The sequence below is a fragment of the Pogona vitticeps genome, chromosome 3 (assembly GCF_051106095.1).
Source record: "Pogona vitticeps strain Pit_001003342236 chromosome 3, PviZW2.1, whole genome shotgun sequence".
NCBI lineage: Eukaryota > Metazoa > Chordata > Lepidosauria > Squamata > Agamidae > Pogona > Pogona vitticeps.
The window spans coordinates 262708545-262733603 of record NC_135785.1 but is presented as its reverse complement, the minus strand read 5'-3'; the positions used below and the strand labels follow the sequence as shown (position 1 = coordinate 262733603).

Genomic DNA, 25059 nt, shown 5'->3' with positions numbered 1-25059 from the left:
CCTGTCTAGCCATCTCACCCTTCTCCTCTTGCCCTCACACTTTCCTAACATCAGGGTCTTTTCCAGGGAGTCTTCTCATGAGATGGCCAATGGATTGGAGCCTCAGCTTCAGGATCTGTCCTTCCAGTGAGCATCCAGGGTTGATTTCCTTCAGAATGGATAGGTTTGCTCTCCTTGCAGTCCATGGGACTCTCAAGAGTCGCCTCCAGCACCACAATTCAAAAGGATCAATTCTTCAGTGGTCAGCCCTCTTTATGGTCCAGCTCTCACTTCCATACATTGCTACTGGAAAATACATAGCTTTGACTTATGCGGACCTTTGGTGGCAAGGTGATGTCTCTGCTTTTTAAGATGCTGTCAAGATTTGTCATCACTTTCCTCCCAAGAAGCAGCCGTCTTTTAATTTTGTGGCTGCTGTCACCATCTGCAGTGATCATGGAGCCCAAGAAAGTATAATCTGTCACTGCCTCCGTATCTTCCCCTTCTATTTGCCAGGAGGTGATGGGTCCAGTGGGCATGATCTTAGTTTTTTTGATGTTGAGCTTCAGACCGTTTTTTGCACTCTCGCATGATGTATTCTGCATATAAGTTAAATAAGCAGGGGGACAATATTTATTTATTCATTCATTTATTCATTCATTTATTCATTCATTCATTCATTCATTCATTCATTTATTTATTTATTTATTTATTTATTTATTTATTTATTTAATGCCCCACCTATCTGGTCTATTCGACCACAATATGCAGCCTTGTTGTACTCCTTTCCCGATTTTGAACCAATCAGTTGTTCCATATCCAGTTCTAACTGTTGCTTCCTTTCCCACGTATGTTTTTCAGGAGGTAGATAAGGTGGTCAAGCACTCCCATTTCTTTAAGGACTTGCCATAGTTTGCTGTGGTCCACACAGTCAAAGGCTTTTGCGTAGTCAATGAAGCAGAAGTAGATATTTTTCTGGAACTCTCTGGCTTTCTCCATAATCCAGCGCAAGTTAGCAATTTGGTCTCTAGTTCCTCTGCCCCTTCGAAATCCAGCTTCTGGGAGTTCTCGGTCCACATACTGCTGAAGCCTACTTTGCAAGATTTTTTGAACATAACCTTGCTAGCATGTGAAATGAGTGCAATTGTACAGTAGTTGGAGCATTCTTTGGAACTGCCCTTCTTTGTGATTGGGATGTAGACTGATCTTTTCCAATCCTCTGGCCACTGTTGAGTTTGTTGGCATATTGAATGTAGCACCTTAACAGCGTCACCTTTTAAGATTTTAAATAGTTCAACTGGAATGCCATCACCTCCACTGACCTTGTTGTTAGCCAGGCTTTCTAAGGCCCACTTGACTTCACTCCCCAGGATGTCTGGCTCAAGGTCAGCAACCACACTGTCTAGGTTCTCAGAGACATCCAAAATCTTTCTGGTATAAGTAGTTTCGTATAGCCTCAGTGAAACATTACATTATGCCCCACCTAGTCACTAATAAGGACTCTAATGAGATATTTAAGGAATGGTTTAACCAGTTCCAGGCACCGGCTGAGTTTCCGTGACTGAGCGAGAATTCGAACCACATTCTTCTGAGTCCTGGGAGAACGCTCTATCTATCACACCATACTGGGTACTCCAGTTAAAAGCAGTGATTTTTATATCTTCAGAGAGGATAGCTGTGTCATTCTCTTTGAGCAAAGACAAAAATAAAACAAGCATTATGGCACCTTTTTGAGACTCACACATTTTTTTCAGAGGGAGCTTTCATGCATGACAGCCCACTTTTTCTGACACACCTCCAGTGGCTGGCTGGATAGTTCAGTGGTTTAGGTATCTAGCTGCAGAGCCAAAGAGTGGGGGTCTGATTCCCCATGGGGCCGCCCGGGAGAAGAGCCAGCCCGGGTGGCCTTGGGCAAACTGCACGGTGGTCCTAAGGGACCCCCCCCCCCAGAAGAAGGGGATGGGAAACCACTTCTGAGTTTACCTCGGAAACTTTGAGAAACATTGCCGTTAAGTCAGAATCAACTTGATGACACACAATTATTATTATTATTATTACATTCTCCAGTGATTTTTGCATGTTGTAAATCCTCTGAAATCTTTTCCTTTAGCACACTCATTCCTTGCCTCGCTGCCATGCACAACCTGACTTTTCTTGCTAAATGTTTTGGGATACACACTGCACTTGGCTGTAGCTTCACAGATGTTGGAGACGCCTGGGTGCAAGCCAGCTTGCATTCACAAAGACACGTTCCCTTGGCAGGGGTGAAAGGAGAGCGAGAGAGAAGGGGATTGAAGACAAAACAGCCAACCTTCTAATGCCCTTGTACAAAACGCTGGTAAGGCCACACCTGGACTATTGCACACAGTTCGGGTTGTCACAACTCAGAAAAGACACAGTGGAACTGGAAAAGGTGCAGAAACAGAGCAACTCAAAGGGGGACTGTGCTGGGGCACCTCCCTTATGAGGAAAGGTAACAGCATGTGAGGATCTTGAGTCTAGAGAAAAGGCACCTGAGGGGAGGGACCTTAGTGATCCATATAAAATTATGCAGAGAATGGATATAAAGTGGAGAGAGGGAAGCTCTTTTCCCTCTCATGCAATCGCAGAACCAGGGGACATCCACTCCAATGGAGGGTTGGGAGAGTGAGAACAGACCAAAGAAAATATTTCTTGACCTAGTGTGTTGTTAGTCTGTGGAATTCCTTGCCACAGGATGTGGGAATGACATCTGGCCCAGATGCCTTTAAAAAGGGGGAAAGTCCATCGCAGGTTACAAGCCATGATGGGGATGTATCATCTCCAGGCTTCGAAGGAAGGGACCTCCAAAGGCCGGATGCAGGAGAAGAGGGGTATCAGGAGACAGGTCTGTAGTTGTCCCGTCTGCTCCCAGAGGCATCTGGTGGGGCCACGGTGAGATACAAGGAGCTGGACTAGAGGGGCCCTTGGCCGGATCCAGCCGGGCTCTTCTTATGACCTAGACCTTATGTCCTGGACCTGTGATGACCTGTGGTGACCTTCTTTCAATCTTGGATTGCTCTGCTTAGGGTCGTGGTGTCACTTCCTTCCTTCTTACACCTCTCTCTTGTCCCTCCAAGGATGAGATACATTCCCTTTGTTCTCTAGAGATTAAAGGGATAACCACGGCTCCTGACCTCTCAACTTAGCTAGGACTAGGACTTCTATCGCCTTTCCTATCCCTGTAATCATACAATCATGACGTTGGAAGGGGCCTCTAAGGTCATCCAGTCCAAACTCCCTGCTCTGTGCAGGAATCCAGATCAAAAGAGATCTGCCAGGCAGCTGTCTAAATCTCACTTGAATGCCTCCAAGTGTTGGAGCATTCACCACCTGTCAAGGTCATTGGTTCCATCGGTGTACTGCTCTAACAGTAAGGAGGTTTTTCCTGATATTCAGCCAAAATCTGGCCTCCTTTAACTCGAGATCATTGTTGCGCATCCTGCACTCTGGGATGATTGAAAACAGATGCTACCCCTCCTCTCATAAGCCTCATAAGGCTTGGTTTCCATCTTCCTGATCGTCCTTTTTGTTCTCCTCTGAACTGGTTCCAATTCGTCGGCATCCTTCTTGAAATGTGGTGGCCAAACTGGATATGGTACTCAAGATGAGGCCTAACCCGTGCCAAATAGAGGGGAACTAGTACCTCGTAAGATTTGGAGACGATTTTTCTGTTAATGTAGCCTAAAATCGCATTGGCCTTTTTTGCAGCCACATCACGCTGTATGCTCATATTCAATATGTGATCAATGACAATTCCAAGATCCTTCTTGTAGTATTGCTAGGCCAGGTATCCCCAATCTTATAACTGTGCATTTGGTTTCTTTTACCTAGATGCTATACTTTGACTTATACCTATTAAATTTAATTGTGTTGTTTTCAACCCAGTGCTTAAGCCTACCTGGATCATTTTGAATTTTGTTTTTTATCTTCCAAGGTTTTAGCTATTCCACCCAATGTTGTGTCATCCACAGGTTTGATTAGCGTTCCCTGCATCCCCTGATCCAGGTCACTGATAAAAATGTTGAAGAGCACCGGGCCCAGGACTGAGTTCTAGGGGTACCCCCCCCTTGTGACCTATTGCCAGTTTGAGATGGAGCCGTTCATCATCACCCTCTGTGTACGGTCCTGTAAACACAAGCTTTCTTGTCGTTGCAAAAGGGGGTGCTGTGTTGGTCTTATAGGTGAAAAATAAAAAGATACACCTGCGGTGGCACCTTAAAGACTTTTATATATTTTTAATGTGAGCTTTTATATTTTTAATGTGGACAACACTTCATCAGACCTGGGGGTTTCATGCCTCCAGTAGCCACGAGAGGGCACCAAACTCTTATTCATTGAGAACATTTTTGGAAAGTGAGCAACTTTTCTCCGGCAAGGACTGACTAACCTCTGAGTAACAGGAATGTGTCACTGGGATTGCGATGGATGATCTATTATATGCAGGACAGCTAACAGCTTGGCCTGTTGTTAGCACATGATTGCATCTCATGCAGGACCTTCCAGCTATATCAGGAAACTTGATGAACGTAATCTGCCCATACCGAAATTCAAGGCTTGCTCTGCCTTCCCTGTTTGTTTGTTTGCGCTGAAAGCTACATCTCATTTATTCTGGAATAAATCTCTCTTTGCCTTAATGTTGCCTGTTCATGATGTAAGCAGCCGGCTTGTTCATTGTTCGTAGTTTTAAATATCGTCTTTTAAGGATGTTCGCCACCGCTGGATATTCCTCGTTTTCAGCTTTTTAAATATTGTCTTTCATTGTTTGTAACTGAGGACCCTGGGGTCCTTTGCCAGGAGAACGGTGAGGTAAAAATATTTTAAAATAAAATAATAACATAAAATAAAACAAAACAAAACAAAACAAAAAGAGCAAACTTAAGACCTGGCTCTTTAGGCAGGCTTTCCCTTCTGTCATCACTTGAATATTTCCCCCCATCTTGAACTATATTACTACTGTAGTTTTTTATTTTATTACAGTGGTGCCTCACATTACGACGTTAATTCTTTTTGTAGAACGAAAACGTAATGCGAAAAGAAAAAACCCATTGAAATGCATTAAAACCTGTTTAATGCGTTCCAAAGGGCTGTAAACTCACCGTCCAGCGAAGATCCTCCATAGGGTGGCCATTTTTGCTGCCTGTGCAGCGAGGAATCCATCCCAGAAAATAGCGGGGTGCCATTTTGTTTACCTGGTGGCCATTTTGAAACCGCCGATCAGCTGTTGGAAAATCGTCATTTTGCGAAGAATCGGGAACCGATCATTATTTATTATTATTATTATTTATTTTATTTATATCCCGCCTATCTAGTCGATAGATCATCCCAAAGCGAAATTCCCCCATAGGAAACATTGTTCATCATAATGCAGTTTAGTCGTTAAACGGGGCAATTGTAATGCGAGGCACCACTGTATATCGTTTTTATTCTATCTATCATTGTTAGCCACCCAGAGCAGACTTTGGTTTAGAAAGGTGGGGTATAAATTTAATAAATAAATAAAACAAAGCAAGCTGCTGAAGAAATGCCATCAAAGATCTATCATTTCTTCCTTGTTAAATAATTTCTTCCTTGCCGTTTCAGAGCCAAATATTAAAGCTGGTGTGTATGTATGAGAAACAGTCTCTTTGTGGGAAGAAAAGGGGTGACTTTTTACCCCATTAAAATTGCCTCTTTATGCCAACGTGGTGGGGGCGGGGGTCACAGGTTACTTGGTTATCCTAAATGGGGTTTGTGGCTCAAAAAAAGTTGGGACCCACTGCTTTAGATGAAAAAATATATATACGCAGAGCAAAAACTTATAATTGGTTTTGAGAGGTACATTTCACAGTGATAGGTCCTCTCAGTTCTCTCCGTTGGCATGGAAATGTGGAGTTCAACCCAAGCGATTATGGAAAGGTTAAAAGCATTTGATGTATGCAGCCTCTGAATAAAGGCAGTACCTGCTGAAAAGAAGCTGGGGGTGGCTGCCTGGAACTTCTGATGCATGCACCCTCTGTCAACACAAAGGCTTTCTGCTGCCGATGAAAATTAACAGGATCCAATCAATGCATTAAAAAGGATGGCATCTTCCTCTTGCTTTCTTATGACCAGTCTGCCTGGCTGAACAATGGCTGTTATCTCTGGCCATGATTGCTTAATTTCTTCTTCTTCTTCTGTAATTGCTCAGAAATCTTAGAATATCACATATGAAAAAGAGTCCTGGAAGGGGGGTTGGCCTTGCTTGTTCTTGCCGGTGCTATCAACTTGCTTCTGACTTATGCAGTCACCATGAATTTATGACCTCTGGCAGGTCCCGTCCATTAACAGCCCGGCTGGAACTGCTGCAAACTCAAAAGCCACAACTGACTTTATGGGCGAACGTCATTGCTTAGTCATTGCATTGCTGTGCTGTGCTTCCCAACCTTGGGCCCCCGGATGTTCTTGGACTGCAATTCGCCGTGCTGGCCAGGATTTTTGGGAGTTGTAGTCCAAGAACCTCTGGAGATCCAAGGTTGGGAATCACTGGCTTAGTGAGCCGATACAAGCTTTATTGGACCCAGAATTTTGGTCTTGCTTGTGAATCAGATGGTTGCTTTGGTGTCCTTAACCTAGATGAGGGTGAGGAAGAGGAGGAGGAGGAAAGGGTGGCGATGGTCAACATGTTAATCATGCTGTTCTTCAGAAAAGAAAGTGCTCCACACACAGGAAAGAAAACCGTCTTTCCTGTAATGTCATTTGATCTCAGTGCCAAATGATCATTTAAGAGTTGCTATTAATGCTCAATGCATGTTTGGTGTATTCTCTGGAGGTGGACCCCCATGTTCTGCACAGCTTTGTTCTGCTTGCAGTAACCGTTGTACTCTGGGGTGCCTCCAGGTGAGCAGCTCACATTGGTTGTAGTTACATGGTCAAACACGGTGGGATTTGCTGCAGATGCAAAATGGAGAATTTGCATTTTTTTTCCCTATTGTTCACATGACACAAAGGCCACTTTGAATCAGTCTTATTCTATGATTTTTTGAACAGCAGGAACCCCAAGCAAGAGGAACCTCTCAGATTCTCTTCCCTAGTCATCCTGAAGTTTTTTTAAAAACAAACTACCACGTTTAGCGCTAGATTACCTTATTGCTACATTGATATATTAACTTAGTGTTAAATCACTTCAGCACAGACAAAAAAATATTTTTAAAAATAGATGCGAAATAGCAGCAATTCTGATTCACTACTATGTTCCCTCAATATGTCTGTATGTGTTTGTACTTTATAGGGAATTTCACAGACAAACAAGGTGACGGTAGAAGAAAGGGTAAAATAAAAATGTGGGTTATTTTGTTTTAGAAACACACAAGGGATATTTAATCCACGAAAGGTTGTGTTAAATGTTTGATTTTTTTAGTGGTCTAATAAAGGGGCACTCCGGGAGGCAGTGGAAGACAGGAGTGCTCTGGTCCATGGGGTCACAAAGAGTCGGACATGACTTAACGACTAAACAACAACAAAATAAAGGGGCTGCATTTTTTCACATTTGTGCAGGTAAAAAACAGAGAATCGTACAAACTCTACAGAACAATCCCTTGTATAACACTACAGTATTAGTGTAGTCGAACCAGACACATATAACGTTGAAGGTCTGAGCTACAGGGACTATGACTACATATGGGTTGTTGTTGTGGGTTTTTCGAGCTCTTTGGCCGTGTTCTGAAGGTTGTTCTTCCTGACGTTTCGCCAGTCTCTGTGGCCGGCATCTTCAGAGGACAGGGGTCGGAACTCTGTCCATGCTCTGTTGGTGTTTGTTGGATAGTATTTATATCTGTGGGAACGGCTTTTATGGGGTTTTCAGATTTTTCGTTGTATGAACTCGACATTCCTCCATTCTGGAAGCTCTCCTTGGCAAACAGAGTAGACGTTGTCTAAATGGGCGTGATATTTAAATAAATAAATAAATAAATAAATAAATAAATAAATAAATAAATAAATAAATAAATAAATAAATAAATAAATAAATAAATAAATAATTGCGGCTCTCCAGGGAGAAAGGCCTCGACTGAAAGGCTGTGAGGCTGAGCTGAGCCTAGTTCTGCTCAAACTTCCTGTTTCCTGCCCCAGTGCTACCTGGGAGCTTTCTCTCTGCACAGGAAGCTAGGCCTAGGTACATCTTCCAGTTTAGGCCTTTCTCCCAGGTGAGCCACGTCCAGGTATCTGTCAGGTAGAACTCTCAGAGTGAAGAAGTATGGGATTCGTAATCCAAACAGCAGAAGAGTCCATCTCTTAACTATTATCTATTATCTGCTACCCCATCAGGTTTATGTTCCCTTCTGAACTCAGCTATAATTGGCATCGTAGCTAGGAGAGAAGATTCCTTCCTTCCACCCACCCGGATTAGTATATCGTAGCCTGCTTCTCCTCGTTGTCGTGAAAAGTATTTCAGGATCATTTGGTACTGTATAGGCAATCAAGAGCCACTGGCTTGACAAAATACTTGCTCCTCACTGGCTGATTATGGACAGATCCAGCAGCCTCCGTTTCTGGCCTCTCCTTCAAAGGAGCTAATCACATGGGCTGCTATGAAGAGCCGCAGCACTTCCAAATTAATCTCTACCCACCCGCACCCCCGTGCGACACACTAAAGTCCTCCTTCTGGTCCTCTCCTGCTGGATGAAGTCCATGTCTCTTGCGCTGTGAATGCCCAATGGCTCACAGACTAGGGAGCTGCTTTATACCGATTCAAACCATTCGTCTATTTAGCTGAATTAGTGCCTTTATTGACCCCCAACAGCTCTCCGTAGGTTTAGACTCAGCCGAAGATCTCATGGAAATGAAGCCAAAGTTTCGGCATCTTAACGTGTACCCTCCTATGGAGTTTTCTTCTCCTGCAGCCTTTTCCTCTTTTTTTAAATAGATGCAGAGTGTTAAACCAGAAAGCTGGTCTGGATGGGGTAATTTAATAATAATAATAACCTTAGGTCTGCCAATGGATCATCGGGTTCACCCCCTCTCAAGGAGGCCCAGGGGGTGGAATCAAACTCCCAATTTTTTGCTCCCCAGCCAGATATGCCTAAACCACTGAGCTATCTAAGACTTTTCCCCCGGCTAGAAAAGTTAACTCAGTGAGAATAACTTTCTTCTTATAAATAAATAAACCAGCAAGTGAGAGACCTCACAGTTTGTTCCCTTTGGGAGTGACCCAGATTTCTATTTAAAATCTGGAGCAACCCAGAAAGATGGACATAAACAACACGTGTGTCTTTGTGTTCCTCTTTCCTTGCTGACCTCTCTCTCTTTCTCTTTCAGCCTCTCTTACACGCATACAGACATACACAAACAGATTTACCTATAGTTAGAAAATCGAGGGGTACATTTCCACTTCAACAGCTAGTTGATTTCAAAGCTTTATTTGCTTAAATTCCTCTTTTTTTTTTTTTTTGCACCTAAAACTGATGTAGTCTGGCAGAGAGCTTACAGTAAATATATACCCTGTTTCCCCGAAAATAAAACATAACCTGAAAATAAGCCCTAGTAGGATTTTCCAGGATGCTCGTAATACTGTATAAAGCCCTACCCCAAAAATAACCCCTGTGAAATGAAACCCCACCCTCCACCCTTGTGCAGCAACCAGAAGAAGAGGACAGGACTGTATTTGAATAAACATAGATTTTTTGTACATGACAAAAATAAAACATCCCCTGAAAATAAGCCCTAATAAGTAAGCGTCTTGCTTCAGTTTGCATATCCACTTGCTTTAAAACTCAGTAAAGTGTGCAATACTTATATGTGCACTGTAACATTTATTCTGTGGTTGTTTTCTTAAGATCTGTACATGCTTCTATTTGCATCCACCTATTTCAGTTTTTTTTTTCTTAAAGCGAGCTGCCTTGAGTGAGTCTCTTCCTGTTCATGTGAGAATCCTGGGATGTTAGTCAAATGAATGAACGGTTAAGTGGAGTCCTGTTTGTTTGTTTGTTTGATTTGTATCCCGCCCATCTGGTCTATACGACCATTCTAGGCGGCTGTTGCTCTATCTTGTACATTGCTCTTCTACCACACTGAGTTGTACCTAGCTGATTTTGTTTTCCCTTGTCAATTCCTCATCATCTTCGAACTGCAGAGCTGGAAGGGACCTTATGGATCCTCTGAGCCCACCCCGGTCAAGGAAGCTCAGTGGGAGAACTGAATCTTGACCTCTGGCTCCACAGCCTGAGACCGCAACCCCTGAGCTATCCAGCAGTTAGTTCTGAAGGCTGCTTTATTTATTTATTTTTATTTTTTAGATTTACTTAGAATGTTTGTAATCTGCTTTCCCACCAAACAGCACGTTGCTCGAGAGGGCTAACCAGTGTTCTGAAAAGCAGATCAGTCCTTTGGAAAATATTAAAACCACACAGAGCCACGCCACCCTTCAAATTGCAATGATCAAAGCAATTAAAACTCAGCACACCCGAGGGCATGCAATTCATTTATTTAAAGACATTTTTTTTTGCTTTGGTCGTAGCCTCTCTGCAGCTCCATCGCCCCCAAAGCCCTTGAGATGAGATGGCAAATCCCCACGGGCCTCGTTCGATTGCTCGCCCACCGATTTCTCGGCGGCCTTCTCCGGCCTCCTCCCGGGATCCCCTTTGGCACGGCAGGCAGGCAAGGAAGGCTGATGGTCAGGCAGAGAGCTTCTCGTCCTCCACATCGCTTGCAGGAGGGGTTGAGCAGCAGCAAGGTGGAATTGAACCCAGCCAGCCAGCCATTTTCCTAATGGCCGTGGGCAGCCCAAGACCCAAGCAGAGGATGCCAAGCAGAGAGAAAGGGGGAGAGAGAGCGAGAGAGTGAGCGTGCAATGCAGGGCTGCTAAATATACAGACGCCGAACCCGCAAGAGAAAAACCAAGGCCCTCTTCGGGGCTTGGCTCCCTTTGCCAATCAAGGCAGGGTCAGCTGGGGTGCTGCGGTGCATGTCCGCCGGGATGCGCGTCTGGTCTCTTTCCAGCCCCAAAGAAAACCAACCCACACCTCTAAGGAAGCTGCAGAGCTGTGGCATCTCACTGTTGCCGCATATGGAGCGAGACCTTGTGAGAGAAGATGGATCTCTACAGTGGGGGGGGGGGGGGGGCTCTGTGTACCATCCACCCACCCACGCTGGCTCTCTCCCTCTGCCTGCAGCAAGCTGGCTTAAATCCGTTCCTCATGTGCTGTTTCGGCCCTGGTCACACAAGGGAAATGTGTTCCGAGTTCGTCCGATCCTTTCCATACCTCTGTTGTACTGAATTGTGGTGACTTGGTTTATATCCTAAGATGAACGTCCCAAGAACTTTTCGCTGTATTGTTTTATTTCCTCGTATTTGAATCATTATGGCCGGCTATGCCATGGCACCCTTTTATGTTCTCTCTTGCTTCAAGGGGCAATTTAGCCCCGTGTATATATATCATCAATGTATCAGAAACAAGTCTCCTTCAAAGATGTGGAACTGCACACATACCCCTTCCGCACTGCTTTCCTCCTCCCCAGGGCACCCACAGCTATCGTTTCCAGCCCCTTTTGTTCCTGTCATACCTGAACCCCACACGGGGGTGGGTGGTGGGTGTGGGAATTAGAGGGAACATTGATCGGGAAGGGGTTTCCGTTTAGGAAAGTGTCCCTCTGTTGCACTGGCTGCTCCTGCAGAAATGCTTTGCACACAATGGATTTGGGATATCTGCAAAGCAGTAATGGCGCATGTGAGCATGCGCGCGCATACACAGCGGGAGGTGTGACATTGGGATACAGGAAAGAAAAACTATTACTCACCAGTAATATAAGGGCAGCTGTGACTAGGGTTGCCAGATACATAGGTACCAAAAAGAGGACATAGAAAGAAAAGAAAAAAAGAGGACAGAGGAGGACGTATTGAATGCTTCATTTGAATTGTTCCAAATTAAACCCGCAACCAATACAACTTTATTGCAATAGCTGCCAATAAATGTCTCTTAGTGAAGCAACCAAAAAACAGTCATGTTAAAAAAATAAAAATCAATTCAATTGAGGCTCCCCCCCCCAAATACCAAAAAACATTATTTAAACAGCCAATTGTACCTGAACCCACCCCGACCCAGCTGTGGGATCCCCTGGCAGCTCGCACTCTGCACAGGTTCAGAGGCAACCTTGCTAATCTGGACACCCAAACAAAGCTGTGGTGCAGGCAGGGGGAAAACGGTGCCGGGCAAAACCGAACGAGGCAGCCTCCCCTCCCCTGAGGGTCATAAGTTCAAGGCTTATGGGGGAGTGTGGGCGTTGGAGTCCCCAAAAGGAACTTTGAACACGCACAATCCGGGCACTCGCCTTCCCAGCGATGCGCTCTGCTCGCACTGCCATTCTGGGCTCCACGTGGGCTGGGCAGGCATGGCGGATTGCCGAGCAGCCGCCACCACGGCAAGAGGGGGGGCGAGGGCTGTGTTCCAGTGCTGGCGGCAGGTAATGGGGGTGGACGGGTGGGTGGGAGGTGGGGAAAGACAGGGGGAGGGGGTTCCTTCCACCTCTCCCCCTCCCATCCAAAATTATAACATAAAATATACAAAAGCCTGACATCTTAAAGGTTTTTATCTTTGTCTGCCGGACGGAGGACATTAGGCTAAAAAGGGGGACCCGTCCTCCTTTTGCCGGACGTCTGGCAACCCTACCCAGCAGTTTAACCACTGAGCCACGAAGCTGGACTGTAGTGGAATGTCTTCCCTGAGCGGCCCTTCTCTTCCTAGGGTTAAATGGAGCTCGAGGACTCCCACCTGACTCAGAAGCCGCCTTCCAGACTCGGGGACATTAGGCTAAAAAGGAGGACATGTCCTCCTTTTGCCAGACATCTAGCCACCCTAGCTGTGACATACTTTAACCAACGTATTGATGTATGTAGCATGGAAAAATAAATTTTAAATATGCACACTGCCGTAGTGGTGGCCACCTTCGTGGCTTCGATTCTGAAAAGCTCGCGCACCCAGGTAATCCTGGTAAGGAATGCACCGGTACAACCAAGGTACAAAATAACACAACCTTCCTGGCGATGGGGAAATGTTCCGCAGTTGCACCGCTAGCCGGGAAAATGTATCAGTCTTGACTCTGTGTTGTGTGACTAGGAAAAAAAAATGAACATAAGTGGTAGATGACTCCATAACATTTCCCTTGTGCCACTTTGGGCACCTCCTGAGAAGGCAGGATTCGCTGGGAAAGACAATCATGCTGGGAAAAGCTGAGAGCAGCAAGAAAAGAGGAAGACCAAATACATGATGGACTGACTCTCTAAAGGAAACCACAGGCTTGACCCTGCAAGAGCTGAGCAGGGTTGCCGAGGACAGGAGATTCTGGCAAACACTCATTCTGCGGGTTGTCGTAAGTCGGAGGCAACTTCACGGCACATAAAAAAACCAACAAAACAGGTGTGCCATTTAGATTCCAGGGCTGCTTTTATTGAGCCATGTACAGAAAACAAAACCAAGAGGCTGAAAAGCCGTCCCAGCTCCTCAACCTACGATATTAAAGTACGACAGCCCCAACTGTTCTCCCTGACATAATACCCCAATAATAATAAATAAGACGTAGGAGCAGAGGCTGGAGGGGTGTTGGCTGCTTCCTCCAGGATAACATCCCCTCCTGCTTTGCCCCCATAAATAACGTATTGGATGCAGAAAAATCACCATAATAAAAAAATGACAAACAAACAGAAATGATGGGACAGGCAGGGTCAAGAGAAAAATAATTGTGGGTCCTTCCTGTTGCAAAGGGATGGGTGGAAATGGCTGGCTTCAGCGTGTCTCCATGCTTTGCTTCCCCTCGGCCCGGCATTCCCGGTTAAGGGCAAAAAGCTCACATGCTCTGCAGGTAATCTTCTCCGAGAAAGACTAACCTCCCTCCCCACTCCTGTTTCTAAGCATGAAAGTGGCGTCGGCCACAAAGAAGGGCAATACGCCGTGTGACCAAATTCAGCGTCCGGTATACACCACAGATTTTGTTTTCCTGTTTTAAGAGAGGATGGAAAGTGTGAGCGAGCCTCATTGAGCAGAGGTTAAACTGCAGTACTGCAGTCAAGACTCTGCTCACGGCCTGAGTTCAATCCTACTGGGCTTAGGCAGCCGGTTCAAGGTTCACTCAGCTTTCCATCCTTCTAAGGTCAGTAAATCGAGTCCCTGGCTTGCTGGGGGGGGGGGGAGACAATGTGTAGTCTGCATCATTAAACTGCAGACTGCCCAGAGAATGCTTTAAGCACTAAGGGGCAGTAAATGAGCAGCCCACGTTGCTTGGTTTTTCTGCTTTTCCTAACATCTCAAGGGTTTGTGGAAATGAGTGCAAAACCTTTAGCCTACCAGAAAGTTTGAATCTTGACGCTGGCATGGCTGGGGGGGGGGGTTTGCAGTTCAGATGATCAAGAGGGTCAGCACTTCTCTACTCCTAGATGAGAAGCTCTCTGGTCTACGTATCTCATTGCCTCCGGCCCCAGCTGAAGACTAACTGAGCAAAAAAGAACGACACGGTGCTGGTTGGCTCCAACTGTCCCAATTTCTCCAGATCCACAGTCTCTTTGGCACGACTTTTTAATTCCTTGAATGGCCTGATTTTGCGAGCAAGCCCATAGGCTCCTATTCTGTGCACGGCCTGCGGTTTGCCGAGAGTCTCTTCGGAGGGCAACTTTCACCTCGGAAAATCTAGACGTCGGGGAAAGAAGCCCGAGGCGAGAGCTCACGCTTTGGCCTCCTGCTTGTGATCTCTCAGAGGCTCACCTCTGGTTGGGTACTCTTACAAACTGGGTTAGAAAGACGGACAAAGGCAGAGGTTTCCCCATTTTGGAATTAAAAAACAACAACACGGTGGTCTTTTCCTGGGCGAGACTTGGAGAATCCCGTTGCACAAAGAGCTATTGCCGGATGGAAGGATGAACTGCAATGAACACAGCCGGTGGTAAGGAAGGAGCACCATGAGGATTATTCTCACAGCTAAGAGAATAACAGGTGTTCCCTTTCTCACCCACCCACCCTTTAAAGAGAGCACTTCTCTTTCCAAAAAACGTTTGTCAATGTTTGTGTCTTTCTGAAGAATACAGCCGGGCCAAATGAAGACACGCTAAGGGTTTCATCAAATTGAAATATCCCATAGCATTGGCCTTGTGAAGGAGCATCCTTCTAATACACCTTTTTTTGAGGGGGGTACTGGTTGCATTTAGAGGTTCTTCATAATCTGAGACCCTAAACTGCAGTTTAGTGTGGGTCGTTGTGTTAATTCTGGAAGCGCCGGTACAGCTCCGTGGATTGCCGTGCCTGGCTGCGGGACCAGGGCTTGGAAGTACTTCAAAATCTCCATGGCTCCCTCGCCAGCAGAGAATGAGGCTGAGGCCACAAAGACTGTATGTGGCTGATGGGATGACATGCCCTACCTTTGAGCCAGCCGCACAGGGGTGTGCGCGTGTGTGTGTCCAGGAGCGCCACCAGAAGGAAGAGCCGGGGAAAACCCCCCCTGAGCAATTTTTACCTAAAAAACCCTGGGTGGGTCAGCATAAACTGGAATCAAATTGATGGCACGTAAGTATTTGTTAGAAATTAGAAAAAATTAGAGGGAACAAGGAGCGGAGCCTGTTATTTCCTTCACAGGCAGAAGAAAGACCGTTGTGTCGTGGGCTCGATCCACCACAAGCTTGTCTGGGGCAAGCCCCAAGGCCAGTAGCGCAGGATCAAGGAAGAGGTTTCATGGGACTTCCAAAGAGCTACCATTCTGGTGGATTGGGCCCAGGTGGCCTTTCCAGACACACACACACACACACAAAAGAAGTTTAATTCCCTGCCAATCCTTGGACAGTGTAATAGCCTTGGTTAAAAACGCAAACCGGACGATACATAGTGGGCCAGAGGCTTACGTCTGAAAGAGACTTAAAAAAAAAGAGGTTGGCAAAATCGTATGGAAAGGGGTGGGCGGGCTGTATCATTCCACGTCATCACTGTTAGGTTTCCTGAACAAATTTTTAGCATCCTAATATTCATGTTGGTCGGGGAGGGAAGAGTGAGGAGTCCCACACCTTCTCCCTAGAGATAAAACCGTGTTGGTAGAGAGCTGAAAAGTTAAATTCTCACTCCACGGTGCCAGATCTGTGCCAAAATGAATCCAGGAGCTGGTTTATGGAGTGAGCAGTGGGGAACCTTTGCTGCAAAATTTGGGGAGGCCACCGTAACCCATGATAAGCCTAGACAGCTACCAGTCAGACCCAGTGTGTCCCCTCCCCCCGCAGCCCAATGTTGAGAACTCTTGACTGTGCTCTCCAGGGTTACAAACTCATTTCTTTCCTGGCCATTCCCTGGAGATGCTGCAGAAATGGGACCTCGTGCATGCAGGAGGTGGGACTAGCGCTGCTTCTCCTTCCTGCTGTGGAATTCACCCTCATGGTCTCCCATCTGCTTAAAAACAAAACAAAAAGCTAAAAAGGTTTGCTTCTTCCTTCCCACCCCCATTACCCAGATGAATGTGGCCAATGTAAAAAAAGCGATGTACGCAGAAACGTCCTCCCGCTTTTCTCCTGCTCTTCCGAAGACGGCCCAGTCCGGCTGGGTGCGACAAAGGGGATGCCATGCCTTGTAAACAAAAAGCCGTGTAGTGCTTCTCCGGTTTGGCAGTTCAAGGGTTCCCTCCCTCTCCTCCCTTCCCCTCCCACCAGGGAGAACCTTCTTCCCTTCCCTCAAAAGATGTCTCTCTGCCATGCCGGTGGGGTATCCTCTGGAGGTCTCCAACGGGCACAGGCGGCGTTACCGAAGGGGGAAAAACCAGCCCCTTCCGTGCTCTAGGGAGTGGGCGATCCCCCAAGTTGGAAAGGAGGGGATGTTAAAGGAGAGCTTGTCCTTCGCCTTCCAGAACACTCAGTGCGCAAATGTTCCTGGCCGGGCAGGTTGGCCAGAGGCCTCCAACCGGTCTGCTGTTCCATCTCTCCGGTCGCAGCGGGGGAGTCAAATGATCACCTGCCAAAGGTAGGAAAGAGAAGATGAAGGCGGGAGCCGTAACTGAGAGAAAGAGAGAGAAATATCTGCAAAGGAAGCTCGAGACAAAATCCACAGTGCAAAGGCTGATCTTTCTTTGCATATTTTTGTCCCAGCAAACTGCCTCATGCCAAAGGTTTGCCAAACACTCGATCCACATTTGCCAGCTGGCATGCAAGGGTATGCAGAAAATACATCTACGCTGGTGTCCTTTCCTCCCTTTTGGCCTGTCGTGATTCTTTCTAAAGAGGCAACGTTGACCATGAAAGTTAAATCTATTTCATTAACCTCCGGAGACTCGGAGGCTGGAATTTTCGAGATCAAAGCTGGCTGCACCGTCTGAAAGGTTGCGTCGTCTGGCGTTTATCCTGAACATTCCCAAGGCAGATCCTGTCAAAAGAGGTGCCATTCTGACTTGCTGAAGTTGCTGGTTCTGATGGTTGGTTCTCATATAACCCGGAACCTCTGAGTTCGAATCCCGGCTCAGCCACGGAACTCATTGGGGAACAGCAACTTCTCAAGCGTCTCGTCTGTTTCAAAAACCCTACTTCTGCTTGCTTGTTGGTCAGAAGCCATTTGTTGGCGCACAATAACATAACAAGAAAGGCCCTCCAAAGACTTGCCTGCTGTTTCCCCTCTTTTCTCTTGCCTAAATTAGCCCCGAGGGCTCCACAGAGATCATAGCCAGCATCCCAAATAAAGCCCTGCAGAACCCAGTTCTCAAAAGCACCAGAACCTAAAAGCAACCTCCGCCCCCAGCTGCTCCGAAGCAAAGCCACCAAAGACCTGGAACGATGGCGAGCAACCCAAGAAAATTTGGCAGCCGTACATTAGAAGCAGACCGGATTACCTTCAGATAACCAGTTTACTCTCCCCGACTCTAATAATGAACGGGCTGTCCTGGAAAAATGAACAACCTGATTAGATTGCAATAAGAATTGGGAGAGGGTTAGAGGTTTGCATGGGGGCAGGGTCCCTTCCAAGAGGCGAGCATCAGCCCTCTGCCCCAGGGTGCGTGTCCCAGAAAGCAACCTTACGAAGGAGCAGTATCATTGACTCCTTTACCCCAGTGTTGGGAATCATTCTTCAAAACCTCCAGCCCAGACTGTGTTACTCTTTTGCAACTGGAGGTGCTAAAGGATCAGACCTGGGGCGTTCTGCTAAAAGCTACCTTCTCCTCTCCAGAAGGGTGTGCGTGTGTGTGTGTGTGTGTGTCTGTGACTGTGTCTGTGTGTGTGTCCCTTTCTGAGCTGCTGCTTTCAGTGGTTGAGAAGCAAAGGTATCATCATCTTGGTCCAAAAGGTTTTTAAAAAGGCACAGATGGGGCATATGCTTTAATGAGGACCAGCCCAAACCCCACACAACTGTGCAAGGTTTGGAGTTCAACAGAAATCTTCATCAATTAGTTGGTCCACAAAGCACCCCAATCCCTAAGAGAAAGGGGTTTGGTTTTTTTTACTTATTTACACAGGGTACAACAGCTGCAAAAGCCGCTTGCCCAACGGCACTAGAAAGGGCCAATTTAACAGGAGTGATCTCCCATCTATAGGAGCAGCCATCCACTAAAGGGAGAAGCCTAACGGAGGTGGACCAAAAAGCATGCCGTTGAGCACGGTTCAAGGCTGAGCGGCAGCACAACTCCCTGTACGTCGTGTGATCGCCAGGCAATAGATGGCACCAGGCTGCTCCATAAGTGGTCCCAATTGTGATCTCGTTCCCTATGTGATCACACCTTTACTTGCTGTTTTTTTTTTCATCCCTGGTTTTTCTGATTTTTCCCCCCCACCACAAAGTCTGATCAAGTTTTCTGGAGCCCTTGAAAGCCAGCACACCTTTGTCGGCTAACTGGTTGTTCCTAATTACAGTGGTGCCTCACAAGACGAAATTAATCCGTTCCATTTTGAGAGGCAGCAGCCATGTGGCCGCATCTCAAAATGGCTGCCGCCTCTCTGGTGTTTCCCGATGGTCAGCTGTTTGGCGCTAGAGACCAGCTGCTCCTGGGCTACCAAGGAGGAGCGGGCCTCGGTCTACTTCGGTCTTACTACCAGGTAAGTGACTTTCTTCTGACTTTTTCCCCCCCATAGGAACGCATTAATTAAATTTTAATGCATTCGTATGGGAAAACTTGCTTCGCAAAATGAAAAATATTGCAAGGCGGCTAGTCTTGTAAGGAACAAAAAACTCACAAGACCCATTCGTCTTGTGATCTTTTTTTCATCCTGTGAGGCGTTCGTCTTGCGAGGCACCACTGTAAAAGCATTTGCCCAAGGGTGGATTTTGTTTAGAGCGATTAATGGACAACCAGGACAGCTTCTGGAGTGTAAGCCATCCGAGCCCGCTGGCGTCCTATGGATGTGTACCAAGAACAAGGTGTGCAGCCAAAGAGACTCGTTTCTCCAGCCTGCCAGCAGCCATCCACTCCTTGGAAAAGGAAACAGCTTTAGATATGGCCGACAGCATCAACCGTGAATTGTGACATTTTTTGGGGGGGGGGGTCTGAGCCTCTCAGGCTGATGACAGGAGGGCAAAGCCACCAAATGGCGATTTATTTTTGCTAAGGTGAGTGGAGGGAGAGGGGAGGGTGACAGAAAAAGAGAGATGATCCAGTCAAGGCTGAGAAATGTAAGTTCCACAGGATCCCACAGGAGAAAACTGGGCATGTGTTCAAGGGCGCATCTGCATGACCAAGTTATAGCCTTTTGATGCTGGCCACGATTTCCTCAGTGGGAGAAGGACCTTCGGAGTCCTATGCTAGACTACATTCATCCACTCTCTAGGGCCATCCCTAGGAGGAGGAGAAGGAGGCTGGGAGAGCGGATCTAGTATTCAACGGCTACAGCTGTACAGCGTGGGGTACGCTCTCCCATGTCTGAATCTTTATGCCTCTCCTGGCACCGCAAGCGACCGCCTACCTGTCCCCCACAAGTCCAAACCTTCCTGATTTGAGTTCTCTTTCCTCCTCGGTCCACCTTCTGGAGCAAAATCCTCTTTTCTTGGCCTCCAGGCGACGGACGTCCCTCCCACCCCGGACGGGAGAGCCGACGCCAGTGCGACCCGAGCTCGCTCTCTTGTCCTGCCAAACCCCTGCTCTTTCTTCCTTTGGGCAGAACGGGGGAACAAAAGGGCCGTATTAAGAGATTCACCCAGCCTTGCATAGGGGGAGAGTCGGCCATGGAAGGCAACCAACAAAACAACGCCTACACACAGAGATAGAGAGACAGCTCCGAAAGCACAGCCTGAACACTCTAGGCTCTGAAACGCTGTTCTGCTAATTAGGCTCACTGTGTTAATCTGCGTATCCATTATGCCATTTGCCCTTCACCGTCGCAACAAGGAACTTCCCCTCCCTCGGTGCCAACTCCACCCTGTGCGTGACTCATCTTTGGTTTTGCAAAATCACTCAGAGACCTGCGGAGGGCCCCCCCTTTCTCTGTGGGGCCTCCGCAGACGGAGCAGCCAGGAGACCCTTTTTGTTTCTGCCTGCTCCGTTGTGCACTCTTTGGCAAAGGAAGCCACTGGCATGCTTCCTCAGGATCCCTTAAACTGGATCAGACCAGAGGTCTCTTTAAACCAACCTCCTCTTTTCCATGTTGGCCAAATCAAAGCACCGAGAGAAGCCCTTACCAAATAATAACTTTGCGCTCCTCACTCTGCCCCTCGGGTGAATGAGCTCTAGGTAAAAGTAAAGGTTGCCCTTGACATTGAGTCCAGCTGTGTCCGACTCGAGGGCACGGTGCTCATCCCCGTCTCCAAGCCGTAGAACCAGCGTTTTGTCCATAGACGGTTTCCGTGGTCACATGGCCAGCGCGACTAGACACGGAACGCCGTGACCTTCCCACCGAGGTGGTCCCTATTTATCTACTTGCATTTTTACATGCTTTCGAACGGCTCGGTTGGCAGGAGGAATGAGGTCTGGCGCCAGTCTAATTAGGCCTTTCCCTGACACCCATTGCTTTCGGGCGCTTCTACTGGCAGATCTCAGGCACCAGAGCAATCCTGCCAGGTGCTTGTTCTGTCGGCTGGTTTCCAAGAGAAAGACTTTTCTGTCAGCCAGAGAGAATTACTTTTTTTTTTTTAAATCATTTTAAGGGACTTAAATTATGGAAGGAAAAGCAAAAGCAAAATAAATAAATAAATAAATAAACAAGAGGAAAAATGCATCCAAAGAAAGAAAGGGAAACAAATCCTCTGAATTTTTTCCCCCCAAGTGTGTGCGTGGGTAGGAATCCAAACTTCGACACATTTGCCCTTCAAGTTTCCTGCCCCCTGAGGGCGACTCTGGCATCTGATGAAGTGGGTCTGCAGCCCACGAGCATTTAAGCTTCCTAGTCTTTCTTTAAGGCCCTACAAAAGACGATCGGATAGTTGAGAGACCGGCTGGGATGGAAGGCGACCGAGCCACCAAAAGCACCCACCTCTTGCTGTCCCTCCGCCGTTGTCAACCATTTCGGCTTCACTCCGTTGCTGCCAAGCGGCTTCTGCTCAGGCGCCAGGCAGGCGTAGGGGGGCTCGGTGGGTTCAGCCCCCACACCCTCCGAAACGGTTTTCACATCCGAGGAATTGGACCTCTGTTCGGGGATCCGAGCGACGCGGAACCTGTCCCGACAAAACCCAAACACAATGCATTGATGAGACCGAAGAGGGGGAATGTTTACCTTTTCGACTGTTACAACCTAGCATGAGCAAAGCCAAAACAAACAAACAAACAAACAAACAAAAATAAGAAGGTGGAGGACTTCAGGGCTTCCGAGAAGGGAAAATCTGCCATGGCGGCACAATCAACAGGCAGACCTAACTGGTTGTTCACCTCCCTGTGGCCACCGATCATGAAATAACCAGACTGCTCATTTGCAACTCATGGCCCTGTAAAATCTCACTGGACAATCATCAAATGTTTTTTTTTTTCTTTTTGGGACAGCTCCATTTCTAATTCTGAAGCTGCCCTCTCATCCGTTTCCACCCTGAGCAAAGCCAAACAGCACAATTAAGGGGACATGGATCCACAATGCTGACTGACGGATAATTTCCAGGCACCAATCAAAATGCCCACTTCTGACTCTTAAAGCTACGGTGGCCTTCGACTAAGACACTTTATGGGGGAACTTCTCGCTGGCTGGAAGGACTCTAATCTGGGTTCCCCAATTTTTAGGGAAACTAGAACAGAAAAAAGATGGCCACCTTAACCCCCTTCTTCCTCCGCCTATCTTTCTTCCCACTAGAAACTGCCTGTTCACTTTCAAATCTATCTGCATGGTCTTAAGGACTAGAAACCTGAGTTTGTAAAAAAAAGAAAAGAACATGGTCGTTTTGGTGATCATCGCTTTCTGAGTTGTGTGTTGTGTGAGCCCAAATGTCCAGAAGGACACATGACCTGGCTTACCTGCCTACGGAGAGGATGGTGATCTCTCCCGGCCGGCCGGCTTTGCTTCCTGGCTTTGTGAGTTTGCTGGTGGTGCCGGCCGGCGTGACGGCGACGGCAGGAGGGGCCTCCATGGAAGGCAGCACCTCCGGCCACTTCTTCTGGCTGCATCGGGTGCAGGTGGGGCCAGAGCGGGTGGCTAAGCCCTGGACTGTGTGCAGGTGGTGTTGATGCCGGCAGATGTGGGGAAACTGAGGCAGAAGATGCAGCCTAAAGGAAGGGAGGAGCAGGAGAGCCACGTGAGGAAAAAGAGAACACCCCCCCCCCCCGCGGACACCCTGTCCCACAGGTTTGCCGTTTTGGCTTCAACCTAGCAAGGTCGTTTCAAACGATTCTACCCCAGAGCTGTAAGCGAAGGTTTAAGACCTCACAAACATATGCTGTTGTCGTCATTAGGACAGGATTTTCAAGACAAGTGAAATATTTGAGGAGTGGTTTTACCAGTCCAACTCCCCCCCCTCCACCCTGTCCCAGTGAGTTTTCATAGCTGAACCGGGGAATCGTACTCAGGGCTCCTACGTTCTGGTCTGCCGTCCTGTCGACAGACATCCCACGAGGTGCAGACAGAAATAGAGGAGGGGTGAACATGATCATGAAAGTTAAGAGGAGGGGAATTGCAATTCGGTGGAGGTGAAATTCTTGCCTTCAGACCCAGGTGCGAATCGCGCCATGCCTGGAAATGGCTGGAATCAAAGAGCAAAAGCCACCTCCTGCTCCCCTGGAAGGGCCATAAAGTGGAACATTTCTGGACCTTTCTTTGCAAAACTAAAACATTTTGGGGGGGGGTGCTTTGGGGCCAAAGGACTTTGGAGGACTGCGTTTGGGAGGCAAAAACTTTTGGAATTTGCTTCAAAAAAGGTTTATTTTTATTTCCGCCACACACCCCCTTTAAAATGCAGCGCAGACGCCTCGTTTGAGAGGACCGCGGATTCAGGGAGTGTGTTTCTCCTTCCAGACAAGACCCATGCTCTTGGTTGCCTTTCTTTCCAGCCATTAAAATAAAATATTTCATGAATGAATGAATTACAGTAATTTCATTTTTTTATCCCGCCCATCTGGCTGAATATCAAATACAAGACAATAAAAGGCAGCCGCCCAGGGCCTCCGGCGCTGGAGGACACCGAGGGGGCACTGGCTCTTAGACAGGCCCCCGGTCCGTGGGTGGCTGGTGCATGGCTGACCCCTTTTTAAGAGGGGGAAAAGCCACTTTTCCCTGTGTCAAGGCGCGAGGCGCTGGAAAAGCCAAAGAAGGGGATTTTGTGAAGGGGAGGAATGGAGGTACGAAGGAGATCCAGATAATGAGCAAAAGAAAAGTCAAAATAATGAGCAAAAGAAAAGACAAGTCAACATTTTGTCCTACTTGTTAATAGGCTTTAAGACGGGCTGCGCCACCTGCTTGCTGTGATAGTCCTTCAGCATTTCTTCCAAAACAGCTGCATTCTCTGTTGCCAGCAAATGGAGCACGAGAGGCGAGATAAGAAAGGGGGGGAAGAGAAAAAGCGCATTAGAAGAACAAGGAGGTGGAGGGTCACGTCCCCATACCCCTGCTTTACAATTCGCCATCCTAAGAGTTCTCACAAGGTAGCAAGGCTGTGTCTGAATTGTACCACCACCCCCCCAAGACGAGAGGTTCACGTGGCTCAGTGTTTCTGTAACAACAGAACAAAATGATTTCTGCATTTTTTTTAAAAATCTACCTATTCCCAGTTCCAGCGTGTGGGATGGAATCGTGGGATTTTGCACCCACAGTGGCAAAAGAAAAAAAAAAAGCCAGCAGCGTCTGAAACGTCGATTTATCCCAAGATGGTAAACATTTCTCAGATCAAGAGGGTGACCCATGACAAAGGATGGAGCTCGTCCCAGCTCCTGCCACCCTAGCAGTTTGAAAGCATGTAGAAATGCGAGCCGATAAATAGGGACCACCTCAGTGGAAAGGTAAACGGCATTCCGTGCCTAGTCACGCTGGCCACGTGACCACGGAAACTGTCTATGGACAAAACGCTGGCTCTACGGCATGGAGACAGGGACAAGCACCGCGCCCTGGAGTCAGACACGACTGGATTAAATGTCAAGCGGAACCTTTACCTTGACCTAAGACATCCCCTCCCCTGGAAAAAAGGGCCTACCTTTCTTCTCCGTGATCAGACGCACCAGGACTCCAATAGTGTCATCGTTGACGTCCTCCATCCTGTACCCAGAATTGCCCCCTAAGGGGACAGAAGAGGGGAGAGCAGGTTGAAACACGGCCCCCAATCATTTTCACGGCACACAACAGCAGCACACCCACCCACCCACCCATCAAATCTTTCCATTCACAACCCAGGGGAGCTGAAGCGTTGAAAACAGCTGAGTCTTTTTAAAGTGGATAAATAAAAAATGGTGGGCAGAAACTATCCACCCTCTACATATGAAGAGCCTTTTGCTGCATACTTTGGCAAAAATAAGCTCCTGAATAGGGGAAGCAGGTCCCTTGTCACAACTGGGTGCCATTGTTAATTCAGGGTGGCCGCGTGTACGTGAAACACACACTCGCACAGGTTTATAAATCCACCAACAGGCGTCCAAACAGTTATGCTTCCAAGCTCTGGTGAACACAGATATCACAATTGTTGTAGTTTTTTGTCTTGTTTTGTTTTGTTTAGCAACTTTGCATGCTGCCTTTAATAGGTTTGGCTGGAAGGGACCTTTCTGGGCTGGGGCGAC

General features: G+C 47.4%; 1 protein-coding gene across 1 annotated transcript in view; it reads right to left on the bottom strand.

Moving 5' to 3' along the window:
• Positions 1-15475: 15475 nt before the first annotated feature.
• The window catches only part of RELT (RELT TNF receptor), a 64229-nt gene continuing 54645 nt past the window's right edge, over positions 15476-25059 (bottom strand). The window contains exons 7-11 of the mRNA XM_072993444.2: positions 24483-24563; positions 23717-23798; positions 22318-22566; positions 21353-21533; positions 15476-16919 (exon numbers count right to left, since the gene is read on the bottom strand). Coding sequence (XP_072849545.2) covers positions 16908-16919; positions 21353-21533; positions 22318-22566; positions 23717-23798; positions 24483-24563 — 605 coding nt within the window. The 3' untranslated portion in view covers positions 15476-16907. The remainder of the gene's footprint in view (positions 16920-21352; positions 21534-22317; positions 22567-23716; positions 23799-24482; positions 24564-25059) is intronic.